This window comes from Phocoena phocoena, chromosome 3 (assembly GCF_963924675.1).
Source record: "Phocoena phocoena chromosome 3, mPhoPho1.1, whole genome shotgun sequence".
Classification (NCBI taxonomy): domain Eukaryota; kingdom Metazoa; phylum Chordata; class Mammalia; order Artiodactyla; family Phocoenidae; genus Phocoena; species Phocoena phocoena.
The window spans coordinates 106,395,130-106,416,770 of NC_089221.1; the positions used below are offsets into that span (position 1 = coordinate 106,395,130).

At 37.4% G+C, this 21,641-nt stretch overlaps 1 protein-coding gene across 1 annotated transcript in view; it reads left to right on the forward strand.

The window, feature by feature from the left end:
- CCDC192 (coiled-coil domain containing 192) overlaps positions 1-21,641 on the forward strand; it is a 252,039-nt gene that overhangs the window by 63,567 nt on the left and 166,831 nt on the right. Inside the window, 1 exon segment of the mRNA XM_065873682.1 lies at positions 19,527-19,634. Coding sequence (XP_065729754.1) covers positions 19,527-19,634 — 108 coding nt within the window.

Below are 21,641 nucleotides of genomic sequence, written 5' to 3' on the forward strand. Positions count from 1 at the left end.
AAGGTGTACAACTTGATGGGTTTTGACATATGTGTACACACGTGAAACTGACATCACAGTCAAGATAATGAAACTTTCCATCACTCCCAGAAATTTCTCACGCTCCTTTGTAATCCCTCTCACCCACTTCTTCCCACCTCATTTCCAAGGAAGCACAATCTGTTTCACGTCATTATATATATTATTTTGCATTTCCTTGAGCTTCATGTAAACAAAGTCATACAGTATGTACCCCTTTTACTGCCGTCTGTCACTCAGTAAAATTATCTTGACATTCACCCATGTTTTAGTGTGTATAAATAATTCATTTTTATTGCTAAACAGTATCCTGCTGAACTGAATGTACCAGTTTGTTTATGCCTCCACGCGCTGACTGACATTTAGGTTATTTCCAGTTTTTGACTCTTTACAAATAAAGCTGCTATAAATATTCATGTACAAATCTTTGTATGGACATATGCTTTCTTTTCTCTTGGGTAAATACCTAAGAATGAAATGGCTGAATCACATGGTAGGTGTATTTTTAACTTTCTTAAAAACTGTCAAACTATTTTCCAAAGTCATAGTATCATTTTACATTCCCACCAGCAGTGTATGAAAGTTTTAGTTCATCCACATTCTCTCCAAGGTCAGCCTTTTAAATTTAGCCATTCTAATAGGTGTGGTGGTATCTCATGGTGGTTTCAATTTGCATTTTCTTAATAATTAATGGTGTTTGAGCACCTTTTCATCTGTTTATCTGCCATCCTTATATCTCATTTGGAGAAGTATCTATTGAAAGGTTTTGTCCATTGTTAAGTTGTACTGTTTGTTTCTTATCATTGGGTTTTGAGAGTTCATGTGTGTTTTGCAGGTATTTTCTCCAGTCTATGGTTAGTCTTTTCATTTGCTCAATAGTGTCTTTAGAAGAGCAAAAATTATTAATTCTGATGAAGTCTAATTTATCAATTTGTACTGTCATGGATCATGCTTTTGCTATATGATCTAAGAAATCTTTGTCCAAGATCACAAATATTTTCTTTTTCCCTCCAGAAGTTTTATAGCTTTAGGTTTTACATTTAGATCTATGATTTACTTTCAGTAATTTTGCTTGATGATGACTAACAGCTGAGTCTATCACCAGGCATTTCCCTCTGATGAAGGCACTCCATTGCCCCAAAGTCATCCCCCTCCATGGGATCAACCTGCATCCAATAACTGGTTGATGCAGGGCTGCAAAACCTGACCCCCTTCCTTTGAGGACAATTCTAAAGAGCCAGCCCAGCTCCAGGACTCCCCTATGGAATCGGCTGAGGCTGCTGTTGCATTCCTGCTTCTTTCCTTCCTTTATAGGTGTTGCCCCCAAGAACCATTTCCAGTAAGCCCTCTGTAGCCAGATCTCTCAGTCTGTGTCCCAGGGACTCTAACCCCATAGAATAACAAAATCAGAATAGGTCTAACTGAACGAATGAGGTTTTGGGAATGGAAATTCACAGGAAATGCAAAGCAGCCATTGTGCTGTCACTGAGGGCAAGACAAAAGACTCCCCTGGTGGCGGAGTGGTTAGGAGTCCACCTGCCAATGCAGGGAACATCGGTTCCAGCCCTGGTCCGGGAGGATCCCACATGCCGCGGAGCAGCTAGGCCCGTGTGCCACAGCTACTGAGACTGCACTCTGGAGCCCGTGAACCACAGCTGCTGGGCCTGCGTGCCACACCTACTGAAGCCCGTGCGCCTAGGGCCCGTGCTCTGCAACAAGAGAAGACACTGCAGTGAGTGGCCCACACACCGTGGTGAAGAGTGGCCCCCGCTTGCCGCAGCTGGAGGGGGCCCATGAGTAGCAACAAGGACCCAATGCAACCAAAAAAAGAAAAGTTGTAATGTTCATTTAATCTAAAATTTTTTTCCACAAAAGAACATGAATAGTATAGAAATTGAAACTTTACTTCTAGAGATATCTGCTAGTTATCTAGATAATATCTAACATTACAAACATTACTGTATCTGGGCAGGTAATGTTATCTCCCCAGATGTTAGGACTTGAGATGTTAGCTGGAGTTTCTACACACCGTTCAACCTCTCATATAACTACTTTCATATTGAGATCTTGCCATAAATAAGGGGCTGATCCAACATAATGCTTTCCTGCTCCCATCCCACTGCTGTCCCTATACAATCATCTCAAAGTTCACCTAGTTTAATAGTGTAAATTCTATAAGCAACAACTTCAACAGAGTTCAGGTCAAGCTGTACATAGAAAGGTAGTAGCAATGGAATCATTGGTGAGAAATATATTTTTTCCTTTGGCTACTATCAAGAAAGATCAAAACTTCATTAACATTTTGGAAGGTTATCCATTGTAATTGGCTAATGGCTTATCTTAATATTTTATTTTTCTGAGTAATTTATTTCTTCTTCACAATACCCATCCAAGATGGGAGGCAGAGGGACTCTATTCATCATAGTTACTAACGATGTTAGTAATCAGTTACTTAGTCATAGTTACTAATAAACTATTTACTATGGTAAATAGTTACCAATGAGTTATTCTGGATGGAAGCTTCACCTGGGAGTGCCCTTCTGCAATCCGGGCAGGCAGCAATGAGAGGAGGGGCCAATTGCACAGAGAGTGCTCAGCCCAGATGTTACACACACCACTTTTCCTTCTTTTTCATTGGTTAAAGAAGTTGCGTGGCCAAAAAGAACTTCAAAGGACTGGGCAAGTGAAATCGTACCATGTACCTAGGAGAATTTTCAGAAACGTATTGATGGACAAAGGTTACAGCAATATAAAATTAGGTATAAAAAAAAGAAAATAATTAAACCAAAGAAAGCAAAAGGTATAGATAGATACAAAATAAAAAGATTACCTCCAGAATTTCTCATTTTAATAATAAGTTCTATTTAACTTGAGAACAGAGGCCATAAAAAAGATCTTAGCTGTTTAAAATAAGATTGGCCAAAGAACTAGAAAGTGTCTTTTAGAAGATGATTCTTCATAAGCAATTAGACAAGATGACCCATTTTGTTTTCAATTCTTCTGATAGAGTAAATGTGTAAGAAACAAAAGGTCCTGTTTTCACATGCAAATGTATCCCTTTATTTTTTTTTTTTAAATGTCAACAGGCAAAGGAATTTAGAAAACATGTGGCACCGAATCAGACTGTTTACAGATAGGTTGTTTTTCAGAATTTCCCCAAGAGGCATCAGTGGTTTAAAGGACCTCTATAAACTGAAGCATTTGAGTGTCTGCAAATTTGTTTTGTCAGATGCCCATTATGTTTTTTCTCTATTTGGCTTCTTCAAATGGCAAAAATTTCCAAACAATAGGCATTATTTGGGGAAAGCATGGTAATTTGTTCTGTGTAGTGCTGACACTTTTTTTTCTGTGAGGTTGGAAACATTGAGAAGTTTGTGTGTATACACAAAAGGAAGGAAGTTTTGAAATGTAAAACGGAGACAGAATTTAAATGCATATATAACTATATAAAAGTTAAATATATTATATTAGTTGAATGTAAGGGTTACTCTGAATTAATATTGTGGATAAACTCAAATTTCATGTATAATTTGCTCATTTTCTGAAACCTGAATGTTTAGATCAGAGGAAGACAGGGCAATGGAGAAATGTGTTTTGGGGACCATGTAGTCAATCAGTCTGAGTATGAGAGCAAACTTCAATTGCTGTGGTCTGAAGAAAAATATTTCCCCTAACTTCCACATTTCCTTGAGAGACGATATCCTCCCAAGCGGCTAGGACAGTTATTCAATCTAGCCTTTCCCAAAGGAGTAAGTCTACCTTTGGGAGGCTCCCTTTGGATGCTTGGAGAGAAACTGGAAGAGAGTGGGGTGACTTGGGAGTAAGAAGCACAAGGATGCGGGCTCTCAGGCATAAAGCGTGGCTTCTGGCTTCCCTCAGTCTCGTCAGGCAGATTGGATAACATCAGCTTAATTTGTTTAGATAGATTTGTTAAACTGAAATTTGCTGCTGGGAATAATAGCCCCAAGTCCTCATGTCAATAGCTGAACTGTTTATGTTAGGTTAGGTAACAGAGTGAATCAGTTGTTTCAAAGTACGTCTAACAATTTGAATCAATGTGTGATGTGTTATCTGTACTTAATGAGGTTCAGAGAAATGGAGCTTTCTCCAAGTTTTGATTAGAGTTTACTTCTTCAAAAAGTTCACTCTCTTCTTGAACAAAGTTATGCATTAATGCACAAAGATGAAAAGATAATTGAGTCTCTGGAAATTCTATATCTCATAATAATACGTACCACTATTCCAGCCCATATAGGAAGAATTTATAAATATTCAAAGTAAGTATTAGAACATATTTATAGCATCTATTACAACATAATGTCCTTCATATATTAAGGTCTCATATAAATTGATAAGGAAAAGATTAGCCCTTAAATCGAAAATGGACAAAGGACACAAATTACAATTTATAAGAAGACAGGCAAATATCCAATAAGATGTCCAAGCTTGCAAGTATCCAATAAGATGTCCAAATAGAAAGCAAAGAAATAAAAATTTTAAAACTTAGATATCATGTTTACCTGTAATTTTGACAGATACAAAAAGTATTGAAAATATCATTATTGGCAAGGGTGTAAGAAAAGTCTGATTCTCATGTACTGTGGTGGGAGGATGAATTTGGGGGACGTAATCTTAAATATGTATCAAGTATATATTCTTTAAAATCCAGTAACCACTTTTTCCATTTATATTAATAAAAAACAAGTTCACAAAGATGCATAAATATGCTTATTACAGGGTTGTCCAATAGTATGGAAAATTGCATATACACATAGTAAAATTTATTGTGACCATTGAAAGTTATGGTAATTTTTAAAATTACAATTTGTGGAAAATGACATTCATTATTATTCAAACATAGTTACCTATGATATACTGCTAACTGAAAATGATTGTAATTTAACCATATATAACCATGTATAGTATGAATCAATGTTTTATATGTTATGCATCTTCAGGTACACACACACAAGTCTAGAAGATTATACACCAAATATGGTGTCCTAGTCTGTTCAGTCTGCCATAACAAAATACCACAGACTGGGTGGCTTAAAAAACAGACATTGTTTTCTCACAGTTCTGGAGATGGGAAAGTCAGAGATCAGGTGCTAGCATGACTGGGTCCTGGCTTGCAGATGGTTGCCTTGCTGCTATATCCTCACATGGGTGAAAGGGTGAAGGAAGGAAGGGAGGGAGGAAGGGAGGGGGAGGGAGAGAAGGTGACACAAGGAGAGAGCTCTCTGGTTTCTTCTTATAAGGTCATTAATCTCATCTTAAGGACACCACCCTGCTGACTTCATCTAAACCTAATGACCTCCCAGAGGCTCCATCTCCTAATACTATCACATTGGGAGTTAGAGCTTCAACGTATGAATTTGAGGGCACCTGGAACACACATTCAGTCCATAGTAACGTGTGGCGATCTCTGGGTGGTAGGATTCTGGATGATTTTCGCTTCCATTTTTATACCTTTTATATTGTCTGAATTTGAGGGACATAATATATTGAAAAGTCACGGCCCAGTGATGGTGCTCAATACATGTCTTTTTTTCCCCTTCTCCTCTCTCATCCTTATAATATTGAAGTCCACTTATCTGAACATCTCTCCTCCCTTTCTCAACCTTTTTCACATTATGAGTTCCTGGAGGGTTGGGAATTTGATGAATTCACCTTTATCTCCAGGATTTAGCTCTGGACCTTACATATGAAAGGCACTCAGTCAATATGTGAGAGATTCTCATGTGTTTGTTATTGAAGAGCTGGACACATTTGTCAGTTAGGGAAGAAAATGCTCTTGAATCATACATTTAGTGCAAACGAAGATTAAATTGTAAAATATTTTAAAATTAAATGTAGTTCAGAAACATTCTTTGGCAAGGAGTAAGCCCTGTTTTGCCTGCCTCAAATGCCTAAGAAAAATGCTATAAATTCTAGAATAGTCTGCTTTCCCTAGGGACTATTTCTACTTGGAATCTTTCTTAAAAAAGAAATATCTGTGTCCATGGTGGTGACTATATTCTGAATCCTATTAATTTTTCTCCTTTTGAATAAAGCAGCATTTGGCCTTGTGCCTTCAAATGTGTTCATACATTCTTTTCTGATAATCACATTACTGAAAATATACAAAAAGTCTCCCATAATACCTTTCTTTGTGACTGCTAAACATGTAATGCTGAGAGCTAAATGGTCTAATCTCAGAACTGCTTTGTGGTAAAAACAAACACAAACAAGCAGTCTAGTACCCATAGGTAACTTTCAAATTACTCAAGTTCTTAACCCTTAGTATACTAGGAAAATAGTCATCATCATTGACTACCTGAATTAAATAAACCCACCTAAATTTTTTATTTTTAAAATCACCTTCAAACAATTTACAGAAGAATAAAGACGTACGTTTAAAAAAAGAACCTCGTTAGAAATTTTGATCAGAATTTAAACACAGCAAATCTATTTGTTACCAAGTAAAACTTTTGGCACATAAATGTTATAAAATATGGCAGAATGCTGTCACACATCCCCTTAACAAAAGAGGAAAGTCCAAGTTCTTGTCACAAAATTCTGTGTGATATAGCCTGTCTTGTATGAGAATACCCTATTTCCTTTTTTGTCCTTAAAGGTATGTTTTTCACTTACTGATTCATGACTTTGAGGACATTCGTCTAAGTCTCTCGGTAGTCATGACCTGAAGATGCATAGTCTATTTCACTTACATGATTAATTCCACCACTTAGAGCTGCACTGTTGAATAGAAATATGTAGTTTAAAAGCTATATATATAATTTAAAATTATCTAGTAGCCACATTAAAAATTTAAATAAACAGATAAAAGTAAATTGTCATAATATATCTTATCTATCCTAATATATTCAAAATACTGTCACTAATATGTAATCAGTACAAAAATATATTGAGATCTCTCATATTCTCATATATTGTTATACTAAGCCTTCAAAATCTCATATCTATTTTACACTTAAAACACATCTCAATTCAAACCAAACACTTTTCAAATACTCAAGGCCACATGTGGCTGGTGGCTACTGCATTGGACCATGCTGGTCAAGAATGCTACTGTTCACATTTACCTTCTGATTTGTGTAAGAATTGTGAAATGTATGTCTCTGCCGATTTTCTTGTCTTTGGGCATTATGGATGAAAAAAGAAAAATTCAGCATCCTCAACTACATCAATGAAAGAAAAAATGTGCTATAAAAATGATGTTTCGCCAAAAAAAAAAAAAAAAAGATGTTTCGCTAGTGGAGCCCGTGTTGTGAGGGGGAAGGGAAGGAGATGGGGTGGGGTGACAACCAGGTGAATTTTCTGACTGAAGACCATGCTGTGATGGTGTAGCAAAGAGTCCCTCTGTGTAGGAAACAGACACTGAGAGGTTCAGGGTGATGGGGCATAAGGGCACAACATAACTCACATGGAAAAAGAAAAAGTTCTCTGTATTCCAACTGCTCTCTAAGTGTGTTATTTGTTTCAAAATTTAAAAAATTAAAATAAAGCAAATTTTAAAATTGGTGTCTCCCCTTTTGTACCTTGAAAGGTGACATCATGCTTTTGACAACACAATAAGAAATTGAAGGATGATTATTAATTTTACTAAGTCATAGTTAGAAATACTCAATGAATAATGATAAAAAATAATTCCTAGGATGATTAAGTAGCAATATATTTCAAATATAGGGAAAACAAGATCACTGAGATCCCAGAATATATCTTGGATTATATAAAAGGCTCCAATGGATCTGTATGATAATTATAAGATAGAATGAGTTTTATTCTATATAAAAGAAAAAAATATGTATATATGTGTGTGTGTGTATATATACATAGTTTGTAAGACCTCTAAGAAAGAATAAAAGACATGAAATATAGATTTTTATGAAGAGAATGGCTTAAAAAAAGAAACTCAAAACTAATTTGGGTCTGATAAACTCTGATGGTATACTGAGGGTTAAATTTCACTAATTAAACAGTATGTGAGGAAAAATTTCAGAGATCCATTTTTTAAAAGTCCTTCTTTCCCTTTCCATAAGCATCTATTTCACATGACAGCTTTTCTGAACTTTTCTCCTCAAAAGTTCTTTGGAAAACTTTTTCCTTTAGCCCTGGTCCACATCCCTCTTGCTCTTCTTTAATCTCCCCCCTTTCATCTCAGAAGCCCCCAAAACCACATCTACCAAGAAAGTCAAGAAAAAGAAATGGAGCAGACCAAGTATAAACCCTATTCAGCAGGCAGAAGAGGGTACAGGCTGTGCCCTCTCCTACTACATTTTTGAATTTTTGCTCTTATACTTAATGATTTACTTTTCCAACAAGGAGTAACCAGGCTAGGTGTGGCTGCATGATGCCAAGGCCACCAGAGATTCTAAGAGTTTTTGTTCCTTATGATCAAGAGCTCAGGCTCTTTCCAAAGCTGTGAGCTCCCAGAAGCTACGCCACAGACACATAAAATCTAGAGCTTAAAAAGAAGATTAAAAACAAACAAACAAACTTTCTTCTGTGGGTCAGGCATTATGCTCAGTATTTTTCTGCATGACCACATTTAATCACCACAGCAGCCCTCAATGAGTTAGCATTTCTTCCATTTGTAGAGGGGAGGAAGTGGAGGCTCAGGATAATTAAACTACTCGCTTAAAGTCACTTGAACAAGTAATAATCAGTCAGATTTGCATTTGAAACCAAAAGAACCCATTCCAGTTAGTATTAAGGAGAAAATGGATTTCAGAGGATCCCTAGGAGAGTCAGAGCATCAGTCTTGGAGACTATACTCAGCTTCCCTTCCCTAGTGGAGGACCTATTACTGCCACCACAGGGCAAAGGCATCACAGCCCTACTACTACCCCTGAGTATAAGAGGTTACTTCTAAGTCTTCTGTCACTGCATCCTCTGAAAACAGAATGACCCTGTTGACCTGGCCAGATTCTATTCTATTTGGCACCTTTTTCATATCACTCTAATTTATACTGAATTCTTAGGCTGGTGTGTCTGATTGGGAGAGGCTAAGTCACATGCCTACGACGTGGTGCAAAGGAGGCTGGAAAAGGAGTTCCTGGTTTATACTTCAGAGAGATGGGATTCATGAGATGGGAAATACTGCAAACAGGGAAAGACATAGCATGACAAATGGCCACCGCAGAGTGCAAGATGAATTAGAAGTAATGATCTTCTCATTTCACAGGCGAGAAAACTGAGTCCCACTGAGTAAGCTCTGCCATCTTCTCTGATACTTTGGCCATGCCTCTTAGTAATATTTTGACTGGGAGACCTTAAAAGAAGTGGAAATTTACAGCAAAAAAGAGCTCTCTCATCTGTCCTGCGCTTACCTTATCACATTGGAATGTACTATGGAAATTGTGGCTGAACTTTTATCTGATCCAGAAAGATGCATAACACATTTCTCTTTCAGATCTTGGTAAAGAGGGCAGTCTGAGCAAACATCAGGCTGGGTTGGGGGAAGGGGAGATTGATCATGGAAAATGTTTCTCATGGAACATCAAGTTCAACTAAGGACTTCCCTGCTAGGTTTTGGGAACAGCATCATTAGAGTCTTTAAGTTTTTATCATTACAGTTAAATTTTTGGACTTTTTTTAGAAGTTTACTTATTTGGAGCCTAAAATTCACTGGCAGACAAAACATTACTTTCACTTTGAATAATGTCAATCATAAATCATTTGTTCTTTATTACACACAGAATAGCAAAAATTTATTCACAAAACTAAGTTTGAAAAACTTCAGTTTGGGCAATAAAATTCCATCACCTTACTCATAAGCTGACCTGAAAATCCTTCTTCCTACAGGCATGTGCATTAACTAAAATACTGGGATACAATGGGAGAATGAAAACATCGTTGGTCAACATGCCAAAGTATTCAAAATCTAAACTTATAAATGATGTGGAGAAAATAAGTAATCCTGTCACAAAAAACTCAGTTATACAAAGCATAACTTTATAAACAGGGAAAGTCTTTGCATTATTACATGTCCCACTAAATCAAAATTTAATTTAAAACAACTAGTATTTTTTGAATTTTTTTTTAATTAAAGGAATCAAAATCTTTCCCTTCAGTAAGACTGCCTTACTATGTTTTTTCCTTTTCTTAAATTTCATAGTTTTTATTATGTGCAATCTTTTTTTTCCTTTTAATTCTTTCTCACAGCAGTCTTGTGACGCATAGGTAGAGTAGTTGAATTAATTTTAGTATTGACTAATTCCTTCACTCCATAATTTATCTGCTCTATACATTTGTTTTATAAGTTATTTAAAAATTCTTAATTGCGGTAAAATATGTGTAACATAAAATTGACCATTTTAACCATTTTTAATTTGTAGTTCAGTAGTGTAAGGCATGTTCACATTTTTGTGCAACTAATCTCCAGAAGGTTTTCATTTTGCAAAGCTGAAACTCAACACCTATCTATTAAATAATAAGTCCCCATTTCATCTTCTCCTTTATTTTTGTAAAAAATAAAAATCATTTTTCTGGGACCTAATTAAACTTGAAAGCTTCTGCACAGCAAAGGAAACCATAAACAAAATGAAAAGACAACCCACAGAATGGGAGAAAACATTTGCAAAAGAAGCGACTGACAAGGGATTAATCTCCAAAATACACAAAGAGCTCATACAGCTCAATATCAAAGAAACAAACAACCCAATCAAAAAACGGGCAGAAGATCTAAATAGACATCTCTCCAAAGAATACATACAGATGGCCAAAAAGCACATGAAAAGATGCTCAATATCATTAATTATTAGAGAAATTCAAATCAAAACTATAATGAAGTATAACCTCACACTAGTCAGAATGGCCATTATCAAAAAATCTACAAACAATAAATGTTGGAGAGGGTGTGGAGAAAAGGGAACCCTCCTACACCATTGGTGGGAATGTAAATTGGTACAACCATTATGGAGAACTGTATGGAGCTTCCTTAAAAAATGAAAAGTAGAACTACTATATGATCTTGCAATCCCACTCCTGGGCACATATCCACAGAAAACCATAATTCGAAAAGATACATGTACGTAAATATTCATTGTAGCACTATTTACAATAGCCAGGACATGGAAGCAACCTAAATGTCCATTGGCAGAGGAATGGATAAAGAAGATGTGGTACATATATACAATGGAATATTATTCAGCCATAAAAAAGAACAAAATAATGTCATTTGCAGCAACATGGATGGACCTAGAGATTGTCATATTGAGTGAAGTAAATCAGACAGAGAAAGACAAATATCATATGATATCGCTTGTATGTGGAATCTAAAAATGGTATAAATGAACTTATTTACAAAACAGAAATAGAGTCAAAGATGTAGAAAACAAACTTATGGTTACTGGTGTTGGGGGGAAGGAGGAGAAGAGGGATAAATTGGGAGACTGGGATTGACATATACATAGTACTGTATATAGAATATATAACTAATAAAGACCCTCCTGTATAGCACAGGGAACTCTTCTCTCCATACTCTGTATGACCTATATGGGAAAAGAACCTAAAAAAGAGTGGATATATGTATATGTATAACTGATTCACTTTTCTGTATACCTGAAACTAACACAACATTGTAAATCAACTATACTCCAATTTAAAAAAATTTAATTAATTAATAATAAAGAAAAGAAAGCAGCAAATGTTACAAACATTGAAGGAATTAGAACAATAGGTCAGGGTATTCACAGAGGGGAAAATTCTGTTTTAACGTCTCTGGAAACATACTACCAATGTTTTGATAGATGCCTATAGCACGGATAAAACGTAAGACAAATTGTTCATAAAATCACATAATATATAACATATTAATACCTGCAAACATCTGAAATACATTCAATAATTCTAATGTAAGTGCTAATCAATGAGGAATAATCTAAGGCCAGTCACAGTTCTCAAGATATTTGGCATACAACTTGATGGCATACAACCAAGAACCACAGGAAGTACCAAGTGCTATTTGTTTTTGTTTTAGAAACATCCAACACTGTCTAATTCAAAGTTACTCTCCCTGCTCCCGGTGATTTTAGAACAAACCCAGTCTAAATTGATTTACTGGGGAAGATCAATCCGCAGATATTCAGCAAGCAGAAAACACAATATTCATGGGCCCATACTGCCGGTACAGAAAAAAATGACAACATAAGACAATGTACACAAAGCTGCTGACTTTAGCCCTAGAGTTTCAAAGAGATCATCTGAAGAAATGAAGTCGTTACTAATGCTTAATTGCTAGTGTCAACTCTGATGTAAAAAAAATGCTTTTTTCCTCTGACAATAAAAAACGGGAAAGAAAAACATTTTAAGTACAGGATAAAAATCACGTGAAAGCTCTGTGAAAAGCTTACTTACCCCCGGTGTAAAGAGCTTCACATCAATTGCAAATAAATTGAAAAAGGTTATCAGTTATTTATGCTGTTTGTGGCAGACCCTGTTAGCTGCCTACCCAACCTCTCTTGTCATCTCTTCCTTGCTAATAAAATCTTTATTTGGTTGTTTATAATGAACTCAGGTACAAGAAGTAAATCATGATTTATACATAAAAAATAAAAAAAATTATTTTTTAATAGCAAATTACCTTGCTATGTCCTTTCTCTATTTTTATTATGAAAGAAATATATTCTCATTATTAAAATCTTTACTTCACCGTCAGCAGGATGGGTTAGCACTAGTTGCTGTGTAGTTCAGTTACAAGAACCAGGATTCCCTGGGAAGGTATGCTACTCGCTCTACTCTCCAGAAGGAAGAGCCATTTTGTTTCTTTTGAGTTTGGAGCAGGTCTCTAGGAAGAGAAGATTATTCGTTTATTCATCTGCATGATTTACAGTAGAGGTACCAAGAACATATTAATACTCACATTCATTAATATTTGGTCTTTTATTTTAGAATAAAAACTAAAGGTGCTGGAATACACTATTCCCTCTAAATAAGGAAGTCATAATTTGGGCTACATGAATAGCACTGAGAAAAACACTTAAAGCACCTTGAAAGTATAAGCAAAATAGTGTGCATGTGTGCTTATTGTGTGTGTGTGTGTGTGTGTACACAAGCATATACATTGGCATTTTTTTTCCCAGTAAGAGAATTGACATATATCATCAGGTAGTCCAAGAGATCTGTGATGCCCAAAGTTTTAAGAAATCCACCCATAAAATCAAAACGCTGGAGGGCTATTTTAAGTCACAGAACAAATTCTGTAATATAACATGATCCCAAATCCAGGTGTCCTGTAACCCAGTCCTTGTTTTACTGTTAACTTTAACTGAAATGATGGAAGATACGAACTATTTACTAGGTCCTTTTCTCCTCTTATACTATTGGTTCACAGTCTGTAAGGAGTTATAAATCAATATTGTTTGAGATAGATCTGGAATATTTGAAAACAGGTTAGGACTGCCTCTTACCTCTTTCTAACATCTACCAGAATCCTCATCAAAGAGAAAAGAACAAGGCCCCAAAGCACAGAGCAATATTTTATGAGTGAGAATAAAAATAAAAATATTAAATTAATCACCAAACTCTTGACATGCTTTTGATTTTTACATAAAACTAAATCCTAGGATTTTTGTATTGGAGATAAATTCTAAACTGAGAATCTGGTGAGGGTATTAATCCTGTATGTCTGGTTACTATTTATTTCTCCACTGCTCAGCACAGTACCTGGCAAATAGTGAGCCCTTAATATTTTTTGAACTTAAATGAACTGACTTGCTTTGAATTGAACTAAAATGACTTGGCCTGTTAAGAGTTTCAGGTAAGCCATTATTTAAAGTTATTTATGAAGCTATCATATGTCACAGGGCCATTTCTCTTTCTTTAACTTCCACACCAACAACCTTTTTATAAATTAAAATCTGAGTTAACAATTCCTTTCAAATACCTTTTTCGTTTGTTCTATGGGTGATGCTATAGAAATGGAAAAGGAGTTAAATCTTTCACAGGGTAAAAGGTTGACCTTTACAAGTGTGGGTTTTTTCCTAGAATAACTATCTTGGAGCTGTGCTAAAACAACTTGATACTGAATTCAGGTCCATCTTGGACTTAGTCCAATGGAACTCAGGGAATGTAGCTCTGGAATAGCCACCTGACAAAACAGTTAATGTATAATTTAACAGAGATCACTTAGATAGAGGGTCTCTACACTTTTAGATTTCATAAACTAGTAAAAATTTCCATCAAAAAATAATTAGGGTTAGTTTTCGTAAGACTGCAAATTTTTCAATTTTTTTCAAGAAAAAACAGTAAAACACAAAAATTCCCATGTACTATCACCATCATTTGTTAAATACACATCCTCTTAACACCAAAATATATAGAATGATCATAAGCTCAGAATAAAGGACAGTCATCAAAATGGAATAAATTTGGCTTCATGAAAAATTCACAATGTCCTTTTCAAAAGTTAGCATTTATCATTTTCCTGCTGACTGGTGAGAATGTTATCACAAACCAACACTGATCTATGGGCTGGCATTTGGGAACCACTAATAGCATTAAACCCCTTTGGCCTGAGATATCTTTGTTGCCCCCTCCATTATCCACCCTCCACCCTTCCCCCACTCTGCTCCTTTCCAGGGAGCTGGTCTCTCTGCACTTCTTGTTGAAGCTCTCTTGCCCTCTGATTTCTCATTGGGTTCAGCCCAAGGAAGATAGAGACAGAAGTACAGCGGGTGAAAGGAGAGGAGGGTCAGGCTTTTTATTCCACTGGTCCATCAACCACTACTGCCTGGGCACAGGTTGGCAGTGGCTGTATTTCTCTGCCCAAGGTCTCGGTTTATAGCATGGCCCACTCCCAAGCTCTCTTTCTAGATCCTGTGATAATGCTCTCCTATTACCTCTCCCCCTACCTCTTCAGGTCAAGGTAAGGCAAAAAGTATCTTTGCATGCAGGGTGTGTCTCACTATCCTTTGTTGACTTCCATAACCGTACCCATGCTCTTCCCATCATCAAACTGCCCTCAATCACTCCTTTGGAATGACCATCTGTTTTCTTCTGCAACCTGACCAGTGTATTCTTCATTTAAAGATGAAAAAACTGAGGCCCCGAGAAGTGAAGCCCCAAAGTCACATAGCCCAAGACACACAGTCAGTGAGACTCAGGACAGGTAAGGAACGTGTCCTTCCAGAATCCAAGCAGAGATCCCCTTAGTCAGTGCTCATCTGTCATTCTCCCATGACCATCCCTTTCGGGGTCATATTGATGGGCACTTTCTACTTAGAAACCCTTTCCACTGGGCTTTGACAATAGTTGTACTTTGTTCAGGTTTTGAATTTAAATATCTTACTTAGTGATTAATGACACAACCCCAAACACAGAGGAATACTGTTTTCACTTGAATGGACTGGAATCAAGAGAACTGAGTTGTTAAATTGTTGCCTAAATAGAAATTGGCAATTTAACCTAAGAAACTATTGCAAATGCTAAGCACAGAAGGACATGAGAGTGATGAACTTTCCACTGTAAAATGAATTCTGATCACCAGAGACTGAGGGAGGAATGGAAAAATTCTGCCCGGAGGTAAGGGGCTAGCGTGGGCAACATGAGCAGGTTGTAGAGGGGTAGGGAAGTTTAGGGGCTTCGGTGCTTGTCAAGCACTGGGAAAGAGGAATGAACCACGGTAATAAATAGGGGAGACATCAAGCAGGAAGTTTGTTGCAAAATGCATTGAAAGCGTGTTTTACCTGGCGGGAAGTTACCGCACTACGGGGCAGGGGCTGCTGCTGGAACCCTGCACGATAGATGCTCCAGATTGCTAGAAACATTTAATTGTCTTCAACTGACTCACGTCAAATTGCTCTTGTGTAAAGGTGGAATTTGCCATAACCACATCATTGTTTAGCAATCTTGCTTTTAAAGAAACGCACCCACATATTTAACATATTAACTTTGTTCTAATTGCATACTTGACTGAATTTCTCACTGCTGTGGTTTGATCGTTTGCTGTTACAAAAGGGCCTCTACTGGAACTTTCTTTTACTAGGGTTTAAAAACAAGTTAGAAAGTTTTAATATCAAATGATTCTCCCTAAAAGAATTAGGAGAATAGAATTATTCAAAATAATATTAATTGAGCACTTCATCTGTCCAAGCATTTACCTGATTTACGTCATTTAATCCTCACATCAGCCCTGCCGTCATCACCCAATGCCACGGCCACCTCCTTGCCCTCTGCTACGCTGTCTGGTCCCTGGCCTTGGCAAGTGGACTTTCTCTGGGGCTCTGATCCTTGTCAGTGTTCTAAGCCGGATGCAGGGGAAGTATTGCTCAAAGGAGTCACTGTTACAGCCTCTCAGCGTGAAGGACCGCTCCATCTGGTGCAGTCCCCTTCTCTGACTGCTGAGCCTTCAATCAATCAACAGCTCTTTATTGAGCTCCTACTAAATGCTCAGCGCAGTGCCCAGTCTAGCCTCTGCATTCAGGCGCCTTTCTAAGTGCCACACGTGGATTCAGAGGGATGTGGATGATCTGGATGAATCAGAGACCTTGAACAAGTCCTGAAGGGCGGAAGGGATTTGTTTGGCTGAGAAAGAGCAAGGTCATTGTAAGACAAAGAAATAATGACTTAAAAGTAAGGAAGGGGACAATGAAAAGGTACTGAGATGGGTTAGAGAAATAAGAAAAATTAACTTAAAACAAAGAGTAGATTTTCCTCCAGATTCTCAAATGAGGAAACATTGCAGCTAAAAGAAAATCTACTCTTACAATTTTCCATAAGGTTTGTCAATTAGTAGACTGTCAACTTTAACACACATGCATAGTAATCTAGTGTCTTTACTGTAACCAAAAAGTTTATAGAATTATTTTGTAATATTCTTTTACTTTGATCATCTTGGTTATCTTAGATACATGCACTTAGATTACTGACAGATATTTAGGTAGAAAATTTTAGGACAAAGGGTAGAAGTTAAAAACTGGAATACCCACTTGAAGTGCTGGAATTTACCATTTGGAAATCCACAGACACAGGTTCAACCCCCAAACACCTATATATATCATATGTTTTCAGTTTTGATTAATATAATTCACTCTTCCATTACTTTAACCACCAAGACAGTTTCATGTTCATAAGAAACATAAATCACTTTATGTACTGTGTGTCCACATGTGCCTGAGGGAAAATGAACTTCAGGGTATAAATCCTAACTTTCTGCTCTCGTACCACTGCATCCTGCAAAACTGGGGCAAGGACTGACTACACCTAACCGTTTAGAGTCCCTGAAAACACACACCTACCTCCAAAACTTCCAACGCCAGGTATTTACTTATTTGCGAGATTATTCTTGATTTAATCTGTAGTCCTTTGGTTAATGGAGGTTGTCTCCTATTAAAAAGTGCTTGACTTTGTTTAGGCCATTTTTACTCCAGTGTAGATACATTCATGGCTCTTCCCCTTAAAGGAGAGGGGGACAGAAAGGCAAGCCAGGGAGTGGAGAGTGACAGCTGGGGTAAAGGTGGAGACAGGCTTTGCATTCCTCACAGTTTGCTCAGGACCCTCCTTGTTCTATAACACGTGATGATTTCTTAAATCTACCTGTACAAAAAGTCCTATGTTATTTAATAACAGTCTCCAGTCAAGCCTGTTTCATTTGGCTTTGACTTGCAATGCTTTTGTCTTACTGGAAATGGTTGTCCTTCTTGTCAGGGAAAATTAGGGATGTTTGGAGAAAAAGACCTAGAGAAATAGATTAGATGATCTTGTTGGGTCTACTTTTAAAAACTTCCTCGAGGTCACACACTGGACAAGAAGATTCCCCCTAGAAATAGCAATCTAGGTCAGGGATCCTAAACCTTTTTGGAAAAGTTTGGACTTTTGACAATTTCTCCTTTATGCATAAAATGTTTTGTAGCATAAACTACCTGTAAGTATAAATATACAAGAATTTTGTTTTGAAGCTTTTGTTTTGAGATATTTTGGACTGACTGTTGAAATTATTGGAATCATATATGGGAGGCTGAGGGTCATTTGTTCATCCCAAATATCACTGTTCTAACCCAAGATGTTCACCCCCCAAAGGCTGACCTCGGGGAGATTATGCAGCCATGTGTGATTTAGGAGCCATGCTGTTTTTGAACAGAGCAACATTTATTTATATCAGGGGTCCTTGCCAGGGTCCTAAGGTTCAAAGGATGGCATGAACAATTATAGGAACTGAATAAATGCTTTGTTTTTAATGGCTGGTTCATTTACCACCAGATGGCTCTATTGTATCGTCAGGAAATGCACATATGTATAAAATTGGTGGGCTCCTAAACCAAAGGGGAAATAAAGCAGCAGGGTTTTTTTTTTTTTTTTTTAATATGTAGGAACACAGTTCTTTTTTTCCTGTGGGGTTAATTGGAAGCAGCTGCAGCAGCCTGAACTTTCACAAGAAGACAGGACACATCCCAGGCAGCTATAGGAACCTCATAATCCTAGCACATATGAGGTTTTCCTTTGAAGTTTTCATATTGCTGTGTCTTTATTAATTAATTGTCTCAATGGCCAAAGAGTAGTCAGGAAGTGCTCTAGTCTCCGTAGTGCTGGTAACTGATATTCTCATACCAACTTTGCACATTTTTCTGCTTGTACGTGAGAAAGAGCAACTTAATTTTGAGAGGGAAAGTCTACACATCTGCTGATTTGAGTCATATTAGCCAGGTTCTGGGGAAGAATGATCTGATTCTGAACCATGTAGTATCTTTGCTTTAATTAAACTTGTGGTAAGAAGGTGACAGTCAAAGGAACCAAGAGCTTCTCTGAATTCAAATGACTATGACCCCCAAGCTAGGTGAATGTTAAAAATGTAGGCGCTCTAGATGACATCTCTTTTTTTTTTTTTTTTTAATTTTTTAAATTTATTTTTGACTGCGTTTATTTTTGGGTCTTCACTGCTGCACACGACTTTCTCTAGTTGCAGCGAGCAGGGGCTACTCTTCTTTGCGGTGTGCGGGCTTCTCCTTGAGGTGGCTTCTCTCGTTGCGGAGCACGGGCTCTAGAGCAGAAGCTCAGTAGTTGTGGCTCGCGGGCTCTAGAGCGCAGGCTCGGTAGTTGGGGCGCACGGGCTTTGTTGCTCCGCGGCATGTGGGATCTTCCCGGACCAGGGCTCGAACCCGTGGCCCCTGCATTGGCAGGCAGATTCTCAACCACTGCGCCACCAGGGAAGCCCTAGATGACATCTCTTATTGGGAATGTGAAATTTTGGTTCTAACCTCTTGAAGAAAACTCTGTATCAGGAATAAAAGTTGCAGACTAACCAAATTTCAACATGGATATTTTATTCTACCTTTCTAAAGCTGTTCATTGCTCATTAATATGCATTTTTTTTACTCTGCCTTTAGACTCTAAACTGTTAAATAACACTATTGTTTTTGTAACATTTCATTGTTTTATTGCTATGTTGAAGAAGAAAAGGAGATGATTTGTGTGAGTTTATTAAGACTGTCCTTAGTCCCCAGAGTTGTTTGAGATGCACTCAGGAAACTACCCATGTCAAAAAGTAATACTTGATTATTGTTTTAAAGAAAGAGTCCCTGGAAACCAGACAGATGGCGTTTACTTTGGCACGGCTCGAGGCCTTGGAGATTTGCCTGACGGAAGCAGAAGAAAAAGCTAAAGTCTTATCGGAACAGGTAATACCTGTCACTGGGATTGGAAATATATGTTCCTCAGAGTGAAGTAGAGCAAGGAAAATCTAAATACGTGTTGTAACCTCCGTACCTAATGACACACACACACACACACACACACACACACACACACCCATTTTATTCATTTTAGTTATAACAATAATTACTTTAATCTGTATGGAGTTTTCAGCCGTTAAAACTCCTCTTAGATTTATATTTTGATTTTCATTCGCCACAGCCCATGAGTTAGGAAAGCCATCTTTAAGCAAGTAGATTTCTGAATAAGTGAAACATGTTTGCATTATAAACAGGTAAGCCCCAAAGTAAGATAAAACCTATAGGAACTACACAGGAGCAACTTTCTCCAATTATGTGAAGAAAGAGAGTTTTTCAAATCCTGGCATCCCTCTTGGGCTGTGACACTCACAGAAGCAAAGCAAATCATAGGTGGAGTGTAGCCTCTACCGGCCGTCAGGTTGCCTTATATGTCATCTGCCTACACACCAGGTCTCCGATTGCGGAGACACGGAGTATGGCTCTCAGTAAAGCTCAGACCATTTCCCAACACGATTACACTTTGCAAACAGTATAGTGTACGTGGTACAAATCCTGCTGTTACCGTTGCCCTTGCCCCTGGGCATGGGGGCTTGGCAGAGGGCAAAGCTGCCAGGAGTGTGGGTCCTCCCACAGCACAGGGCATCAGTGCTCACTGTTGGTGGCAGTCAGTGGAGGAAAAGGACACAGACCCTGAGATTTTATAAACATTGATTGATTTGTCATGGATTGAGACATTTTGCAAATAAATTTTTAGAAACTTTTGAAAAACAATTTTGAGTTTTTAATAAGAAAGGTCTGTATAGCAAAAGTTGAGTGCATCAGAATTTTATAAGAATTTTTGCAGAGACGAGGGGGAAAGTGTGCTTGTGTTATGACAAAAAGAAGAGCATTTAACATGTATTGTAGGGATACATGTACAAATGGCCTCCATTTTTTTTTTCAGCTTACCAAAAAAGTACATCTCTTACTTTGGGATGTGTTTATTGCTGACTACCTAAATGGGATAGACGCAAGGGGTCACAGGGGCCTTCTGTCAATTAACAAAAGCGTGGTGCCCTAGGCCCAGACCCACTGGGGAAAGATTCCATCTCACCCATGTGCCATAACGCTGGCTTGCCAACTCATCTTTTCTTTAAAACAACAGAAAAAGCAAGCTTCAAACTGTGGCAAAACTTGAATTACAAAGAATATAATGATAAACATGAGGTACCATTTCAAAGCATAAAATCTAAGGATTTCAGAGCACGCAAACTTGGAAGAAATTTTGAATGGCTAACTAAAAGAGGGCACCCTTGCTGGTATTAGGTTACACTAAGAAGATGTATGCTTATTTTGTAATTGAACGTCTTTTAATAATTTAAATCAGTAAAATTCAGTTCACCCAAAGAAGTCCTCATCCCTTTTGTTCTTTATAAAATGTTTTTCTCCAGTGCAAATAGCCCCTAATATTTAAGATTCTTAACTGGATGATCCCTTTATGTAACATCAAACAATTAGATACTTCTTTTCAGTGTTTAGCAGATTAATTACATAAAATGGAAACTGGATTTCACTCAACTTCTTTGTAACTACCGTGAGTAAGATGTTAGTTAGCAGTTTGAGGGAAGAAAGATAGATAAGCAGAGCTTTGCTACCCAAGTAGCTCACAACCAAAAGAATCACTGTAGGGGCTGGAGAGTGAAAATAGTAGGTATTTGTATGGTTCCCAGACAGACTGCAGCACAGTATCAAGTTGCAGGATCCGTGTATGTTATTTTCCTGAAGTATTGCCCCTGGAGTTGCCAAATTTGCATATAACCAAGGCAATTTAATTGGAAGTTGGCAATGGTGTGAGGAAAAGGAGAATATTATGTGCGAAGAAAAGCACATTACAGGCATTTTCAACGTTACATTTTTAATTAAGCTGAATATTTTATTAGATTTGGCTGTCTCTGCTGTTACTGTTGAAATAGG